Raw genomic sequence first — 9,323 nt, forward strand, 5'->3', positions numbered from 1 at the left:
CCAGCTGAACAGAAGGAGGCAATGCATATTTTTAATGAACCGATGGGAGCAATAGCTCAGCAACTTCAGCATTCTGAATGCCTAGTAATAAGCGCTTGGCGGCATTGACGGTCAGACCATTGAGAAATTCAATTTGTTGCGAGACAGATGGACAAGCTGACAACAACTGAGGAAGGAGACACATGTCAATTTAAAGGTGCATTTGAACAGCAGGGTATTATCAATAATTGGCATCTGTTGTGAGTGAATTAGTAGATAAGCGAAATAAAGAAGTTAAAATTCCTCCAATGGACACATCATCTAATCAAAATTTAACCTTAGCCAGTGCAACGCAAGTACATAAAAAATACATAACCAACTCCCTGCCTTGGGTTTTTCCCCAATTAGTTCACATGAGTGGGTCAATATCTGAAATCAAAATCAACCAAGATCTGCTGTGCAAGGTTTCGTTCTTTCCTCATCAAGTGAGCAATTCTACTCTATATCTGCACCAATCAGCCGCACAATAAGGCTTCATCAAATATACCACGTGAGCGCTTCCGAATAATCTCACTAGTGGCGTTTTAATTCAATCAAAAAGAAAGGTAAATTAAGTAACGAAAAGAGAGTTGAACCAAATTAATCCAATAATTTGTGCAAAATATGGCTGAAGCCATCTAAGCCATTAAGCAACATCTCTTCTTCACATATTGCTATGTTTTATTTAAGTCATCTTCAGATGTTCACCATGCTTGCTGGGTCCTACCCTGGAACAATTGTGTTACAGTACAATATACGATTGGTATGTTATTTTTATTAAAAAAGAACAGAAAGCAAAATCTTGCAGACAACATCATTTTTACATAATGATCTCATTCTAATATGTAAATAATGACACTAAAATACAAACAGCATTCTATTGTAAATGAAATAAAATAATTTGATGTCAGACTGATTTTGAATATATATACATACACATTTAATACAAAGTTAACATAATTAATAATACAGTATACGTTATGCGACATAGATTGTAGATCTGAACTATGATAGGAATACTAGTTGCTGTTCTTTAATTTACCTCTTATATAAACATGTCATGCAGCTAATAAAACCTTTATAGCGACGGCAAGCAGACAACACCATTACTAAGCCAAAACAATAAAAAGACACATAACAGAATATAAAACTCTATACAAAACAAATTGTAGCTTACGAATACTACCCTCAAATCACCGAGGATTAAAGAAGCACCTGTCCCTTTTGTCATAAGTGAACAGTTACAGCTAATGTGTGTTGATACGAAGTAGTTAATTCAATCTTTCTATTCTTTTTCTGCCTATTTAATCTTTTCGGTTCATGGTGGTTATAATTGTATTCGATGTTTGTAATTGAGCGTTCCTGATGGAGATACATTTTTGTAAATCCAGGACAGCATTCCGGAGATATGATATTAATAAAGTATAATATTCATTTTCCACCTAGGATTTCCTAACAAAGAAACTATCTCCAAATGATTATTTTGCTTTGCCATATCTATTGCTTTTTTTCCATCATTTCTTTTAATTTCCCGGTCGGCATCGTGTTCAAGGAGTAATGTTGCAACATCAGCGAAACCAAACTGACAAGCTAACAAAAGAGGTGTCGCACCATCTTCTTTACCTATGTTGATGATGGAATTTCTGTTCAATAAAAGTTCAATGATTTGAATGTCATTTTTAAAACAAGCCATGTGCAGTGGTGTAGCTCCTCCTATGATCTCAAGTATTTTGTCTGGATCTTGTTTAACATATTCATCAACAACTGGTAAGCAGTTATCTGTAAACCAATTCGACCAAAATGTCATCTCTTCTTCCATTGTCCAAACCTCTACCAATTCCATCTTATTCCTAATCGTCTTACTGTCGTAGAGACCAATGTTACAATTCGCAGAACTGTAAAGAAGTATCTTCAGTACTTGTATATTTTGATTAGTAGATAAAGCTAAAAGAAACGGAGTTGAACCATTAAACATTTGATTGTTGATGAAAGATCGATGTTCCGTTAATAAATTTACTACACCTACATTGATATCATTGTAACACCGTGAGGAATGTATTGGTGTCATCTCTGTGCTTCCTGATTTGTTGATTTCTGCCCCTAAACTTAATAGTTTATCTATCATTCCTTTATTATTTACTATACACGCTGAACTAGCTGGTGTCAAATTACTATTACTTTGAGCTTTGGCAACACCTTGTTTTAAAATCCACGGTAGAAAATTGGTATATTCTTGGCGACAACAGACTTCTAAGCAACTTATAAGTGTCCCGTTATACATCTGTGTCATGTTGGCAAGTTGTTCCTGTTCTGCTAAATCACGCTGCGCTAAATCAGTTAGTAATGCGTCCCTAAATTTTTCATTCTTCATATTATTATTTTCAACAAACACTTTTCTTAATTTCTCTTTTGACCAGTCTTTGACAAGCCTGTTTAAATACAATGCTAATTTATCGTCTGGAATTTTAATGATAAACTCGTCTATATCTTTATCCTCCTTATCAAGTATTTTGTTCCAGAGAAACCGTTCATGGATCAAACTACTAACTGCGTGTTCAACAAGACAACTGAACATTTTGGTACTGCAGTAATAAACCAGAAAATCAAAAAACTTATCATGGACTGTTTGGTACATATTTCTTTCTTTCTTTAGATACGTATCTACAAGTGTTTCCAATTCTTCTTTGATTTTAACTCTGGAAGTTCCTATGTTCAACCCACATGCTTCGCAAACATTATCTATGATAACACGGACAGTGGGATCATTGGTTGTAAGGTATTTCTCCTCTAATTCATTCTTATAAATAACACAAAGTGATAAAGCACATATCTTACACTTGCCATCTTCTCCTTGACAATAAAGAAGGCTGTTAAGCTCGTTCTCAAATACTGAAAAGGGTTTACTAAAGAATTTATTGATATCGACGTTTTCTTGTCTACTACAAAGAAAGCACAAAAGAGGAAAGAAGTCATAAGGACACTTCTGAGCTATTTCATACCCAAGTTGGCCCAAGTGAACTGAGGCTATGTTCATTCGTTCAGACCTCGATAACTGTAATTCAGTTGAACTCATATTACAAGATTTGCAAGATTTAAATGGGACTAAGACACTAAATTTGTTATCTTTATAAACCACTGATCTACAAGACACAATCATTTTACACTTATCCCTGTTTTCTTTTAATATGCTTTCAACAACACCAATTAACTGTTTCCAGCTGTCAATCATATTTTGATTAGCTGTAAAATTACCACAAATGTCATCAACAACAAAAATTGTTTGCTTTTGTTTTCCAGTTGGGTTTCCAGGCTGGTAAAAGTCTCTTATGTCTGTTGGAACTGTTATTGGAATGACAGTATATCCTAAGCCTTTCATCTTTAACGCAACGTGTCTTGTGATAGCCGTTTTGCCTATCCCCGGGCTTCCAACAATAGTTACACAGTTTTCATTTTCCAGACAATTTAATACAAATTGAACAGCTCTTGTGGGTACAAACTTCACATCATCTTGCTTCCATTTTCGTAAATCCTTTTCAATTTGATCTATAGAATAAATGGCTAACAGTTATAAAGGATTAATCATTCCTCAATATACGTACATGGGTTCAATGGGGTGAAGTTGAATTTATCACTTTGTAAATTAAAATACGCCATCATGAATTTGTTGACCGTTATGGAATGTCCATTTCACAGACGATATCAGATACTACAATCATGATTTTGTTAAATTGATATAGCTAACAAATAAAATTGTCAAAACGATTTATTGTATTATGCAAGGAATTACATGTTTACTATTAACTTAATTTCTTAACATCTATGCAGGCAAATTTTTCTCACATGAATTTCACGACGTGAACTTAAATCCATTTGAATCCCACGTGAAACTTAATTTTAGCTTAATCCTAAGAACTTATTGTGAATTTTCAGTATATTATTGGCAATGTAATATAAGTAATGGGCAATTTTTGATAACATTAATTAATATTTAAGTAGAATCTATACCAAATTAAAATATATCACTAGTAAACAGTTTTATTACAACGGAAATGTGGACAAACCAGTGAGTGTAAGCTTTATTGAATTTTTATGTCAAGCCTAAAAATGTTTGTCGCATTTTTAGTTTCGACTTGTATTATTGCCAATATATATTTAAATAACATGAAACGTTTTTGGTTCTGACTTCAATTTACTAATTGTATCACGAAGTTTTCATTATACCTTTTATGTAAAGTAAAATTGATAAATAAATGCGAATACATTCTCTTGCAATTCAGTCGACTATGAGAACATTTTTACCTCTAATATTCCTCCGAATCACCTCGTCTTGTTCGTTTGTTACACTGTCTATTCTCCTTTGAAGTGTTGAAACATTCCCTTGCACTATAATGAAAAACATACAAAATTTCAATCAAAATGTAAAGACAACGGTAGATGTTTAATATACATTCATATGTAACAATACGAGGCTGGCGTCTTGAAAGAAACTGTTTACGAAGAAAGAAAAGAAGTTAGTAGTATCCTTCAATTTTTACTTTCCGCTATATAGATGAAGTTATAACACTAAATAATTCAAATTTGATGACTTTATATGTATTGTTAGCTGAATGCATCTATTATGTCTATCCCATCCGACTTGATATAAAGGATACAACAGATACAGATACATCTGTCTCATATATTCACTTACATCTAGAGAAATTGATAATGAGGGTCGGTTGAAAACAGTCCTTTTCGACAAAAGAGATGATTTTAGCTTCCCTATTGTAAACTTTCCATTTCTATGTAGCAACATTCCAGCAGCGCCACCATACAGATTTTATATCTGCCAGTGGATAAGATATTCCAGGGCTTAAATTTCTTATCATATTTCCCTTTAGTGTTGCTGCTCACAAGGAAACTCTTTAACCAAGATTTCCAAGTGGTTACGTTGAAATCATTCCTTCCAAAAGACGTCATCACGAGTTATTTATCTGTTATGGGGTATCCGTTTCACAATTGACAAGTAATATGTTCAAACTGGCATAACAACAATCCTAGAACATTTTCCCCGAATCTGACCTATCGAGTTAAACTTATAATTCATTTGTACTAACAGGAGTCACACGACAGGTACCACTTGGGGTGCGAAATTTTCTTACACTTCCGGAGAATATTGAGTCCACCCCCTCCCCACCAGTTAAAAGTGAATAAGAACAAGAAATAAAATAGTCACTCGGCATATTGAATAGTAAATGTTTAACGCGCCAAAGACTAGGTGAAAGGAATTTACATAGATACAAAGATATAAAGAGATGTAGTAGAATTGCATACGAGACCAAACATAAAATGACAGAAGTTAACGAATAGCTAAAGGTCATCAAACGGTCTTCGGCAGTGACAACACACATACCGTATAATATGTATAAAGTCACATTAATTTTTTATTACATATGATTGATATGAACAAATAACAACTACCGAATTACAGGGTCTTGACATAGGACAGACACAGAACGAATGGGTTGTCAATTGAAGTGGCTTAACTAAATTAAAACACATATAACACATGTGAACAAACACTGAACGAATTACCTTGATATATGACACAATTAATGTAAATACAAAAACAATATAATAACGGGTGAATACATAAAGGCAACAGTAGAATACCGCTGTGAGATATTATTAATAAATAATTTCAGAATGTCAAACATAATCTTGATCAAAATGCCGCCAAATAAAATATTAAACACAGGTATTTGAAAATAAGTTTGTTGTAAGGTAAACAGTACAAATGGAGAAGTTATACAGATTTAGAAAATGACGATGACAGACACTTAAATTTATCATATATTTCAGTGTTTTTCTCTACCCTTGCGATTTTTTTTTTCTGTAAAAAAAGTATGAAAGGTTCGGTAAACACGATTGCAGAACTATTTTCTACGATGATTGTCGTCAATAACAAATATAGATATATGTAAAAGTCGTCTGAGGGAATATTGGTAAGAAATATCACACATATGTTCTTTTTATATGGAAATAAACTTAATACTCATGACCCATGAAAACGACGTATGAAAGGTTCGGGAAATAAGTAATCGAATAAAAGTATTCGATTATTTTCCGGCTTCAATTTATATGACTACTAAGTTGTATATGATTCAATCAAAAGGCAACTTACTGTTTAAACGTAGACTATCTAGGTCCCGGTAAACTTCAGCAACGCTCATGGAAAGTTGTGCCTCGTGTTGAGCTAATTCATTTAATCGATTGAGATATCGTTGTTCTGTATCATTGTCTATACAACAAGTTTCAGCAATCTCTATTCTTGACACAAATTCTCTTTCAGGCTTCGAAAGATATGACTCAAGCCTGCTTGCAATTTTCTTAAATGTAGAAAAATATTTGGCTAATTCAGAGTCTTGGACATTCGTGTTTCCTCTGTGAACTATCTCATTCCTAATTCGCCTAATTCGTTCAACGTCATCGCCTATTGTTATCTCAGAGGTAGATGGTGGCATGTTATTATCCCAGCCTTGGGTTGGACTTGGCACTAGTTTTAGATTTCTTATTATCTTGTACATAAGCGGCACATCACAATCATGATACGAGTTCTCTCGAACAGTTCTGATAATCTGCCATTCATATGGTTTTAAGTTTCGTAATAAGAAGTCGTTTCTATTGATGTGAGCTTCCAAAAGATGTGGCGGCTCTTTTATCAATAAAAGTTCTCGAAGCATGTCCGGCAACTCATTTTGAGAAGCTAGTCCTAATCGTGCATAGTTGGTTATTGTTGATGACGTACTTACAATCGATGAGAAGATTTGCGTTGCCATACTATGGAGTGCAGATGCAAATTTGTCTGTAGAACTTCGTTTAGAAAATGTATACAATGAGTTGATCACATGTTTTCTTCCTGTTTCATATCATTAACATATCTACAAAATAAAGTTTTTTTTTTTATCTGTTGTTACAAAATGTTTAAGAGTGTTTGTGCTCATACATTCACATAACCAAGGTCTATAACTAATACTGAAAGTAATACTTTTGCAAAAGACTTTGTCGATCTAATATTTCAGTGTTAGAATGAAACTTATAATTTAAGCTGATCTTTGATCTATAAATGTAATGTAAATAACAAATTTATGGAGCGGGTTACCACGTTTTAATAGAACCAACCTTTTATCTCACTGTACAATTGTAGTGCGATCTCAACCCTATCCTATATCTCTAGACAATATAGAATAAACAAACACACCATTACCATTGTATACAATGGTGTTATACGAAAAAAACATAAGACATCTACCAAAGATCAATGAACAATATAAATATTTTGACCAAATCTACTTTAAACCGCTTATAGGTTGCACTTTGTAAATACAGCTGTTTCTCAAAACACGCCTCTTTTTGGGTGTAATTGAATATTCATAGAAAATTCATTTTGTTTACATACTGGTTCCCAGTTATGCTCTCTGTGTTCCATATCGCAGAGACAGAACTTGGGAATGTTACCAGTAAATAAACACGTCTATATTGTTTACATTTAAATCTGTGGTAACCTTTCATTCGAGGTAGGGTTAGTTAAGAAAATTAGTGTAAGTTTAAACTCTGAGAAGTTCAGGGCATATAAACGTTGAAAATATGCCGCACAGCCCTATATTTTGACCTTTGAAAAAAATTGTGGTGCATATGAACTTTCAATTCTAGGATAAGATTTTTTTCAAAACTTCATAGTAAAAGTGGTACAGTTTTAGCCGTAAAAGAAGCTCCTATGGGAAATTGCATTGTCAATATTTACAGAAATGCAACCTATAATAAGTCCAATCAGTCAACCACAGAATGACTTTGTGTTACAAAATGTTTATTTCATTAGTTTCATATTATATAATAATGATGTAGATATGTTTTACCTATAAATAAACCGTGCATGTCAAACGAAAAAAATGTGTGTATAAAGGACAATTTAAATGCAAAATGATATAAATAAATTTGGTGTTTTTACTATCTTCTGATTGGTTACAATTATTAGTTTTATATTCAATGTTGTTAAGTTTGTTGGCGACACCCCCACTCTGATGTTGTGTATTCATACGCTAACATGTGTGTACGTTGTTATTGTTAATATAAATGATATAAAAGTTCTTTGAGCCTTATTTTTGATAGAAATTTATTTATAATGAATGGCAATAATTTATTTTGATTTTATTGAACCATAAAACTAATTTTGGACTCTTCACATTTTACATAATCCGAAAATAGATAATAGCCATTCATTAAATAAAATATAATATATACAAAAGAATTATATAGATATAAGAAGATGGGGTATGAGTTCTATTGAGACAACTCTCCATCCAAGTTAGAATTTTGTAAAAGTAATGTACTCATATTCATCTGAATAGAAGTATTATTAAACATCAAGTACGTCATACGCATGCGTCGTTGACGTTAATCTCGTCGGTGATGATTGAATCAAACTCAATAATTCCAATCGTTTCCATAATTTAAAACCCAAGAAGTGTTAAATTTTAGTTTTACATGATTTATCAAGTATCATAAGAATTTAAAAAAAATTATACATAAGATACCTGTAAAGTGTTGTTGCATTAAGAAATGTTCCTCCACATTTCCTTTTACATTAATTTTTGTTGTGTTTTTTGCTGTTGTCATGACAGGATATTGGACGTATCTTACCGTTGAAATAAACAAAGCACATTAACAATAAGTAATTATGAATCAAAACTCAATAACTTAAATCACATAATCATACTTTGAAACAATTTAAATGACAGTAGAACAAAGTGAATTATAACATGTAACATGTGCATTCACTCTTCAATAAACACGTATGTATGTGTCTTGAAAACAGTTCAATGTTTTAATTTAATAATTAACAATGAACAAAACGTTATTTGTTTGAAAATATATGTCTTTATATTATTTTTTTTTTATTAATTTTAAATTCTTAACGCTTCTTTTACTATCGAACAAAAATTGTGAAATGGATTTTTTGTACTGGAAGATCATGTTGATTGCGTAAAATCTAAATATGTTGTTTATTTTCTAAAACAAATCTAGTTGATTTCGTTTTAACAAGTATGTTTGGATGCGATGCAAATTGGTTTTTCTTCGTTTATCATGAAATCGCGAATTAGCTATCTATTCGTGTTTGCACTGACCATTTCCTTTCTAACATAGGCCGTGTTCACATTGACCTAAACTCGGTGTTGTGTAAGTGTAACTCACACGTAAACTAAACAAAATTACGTTCCCATTGATAAAACTCAATGTTTACATGTAGTGTAAATCATGTTTTGTCT

The 9,323-nt window shown here is 32.4% G+C and overlaps 1 protein-coding gene across 1 annotated transcript; it reads right to left on the bottom strand.

Annotated features, from left to right (window-relative positions):
* Positions 1–937: 937 nt before the first annotated feature.
* LOC139527928 (uncharacterized) lies at positions 938–8,704 on the bottom strand. Its single transcript, XM_071323612.1, has 4 exons — positions 8,592–8,704; positions 6,182–6,938; positions 4,318–4,401; positions 938–3,561 (listed from the first exon to the last, which is right to left on the bottom strand). The coding sequence occupies exons 2-4, from the start codon at positions 6,834–6,836 to the stop codon at positions 1,433–1,435; spliced, it is 2,868 nt and encodes a 955-aa protein (XP_071179713.1). The 5' UTR covers positions 6,837–6,938; positions 8,592–8,704; the 3' UTR covers positions 938–1,432.
* Between the last annotated feature and the right edge of the window lie 619 nt (positions 8,705–9,323).

Source organism: Mytilus edulis, chromosome 6, assembly GCF_963676685.1.
Source record: "Mytilus edulis chromosome 6, xbMytEdul2.2, whole genome shotgun sequence".
Classification (NCBI taxonomy): domain Eukaryota; kingdom Metazoa; phylum Mollusca; class Bivalvia; order Mytilida; family Mytilidae; genus Mytilus; species Mytilus edulis.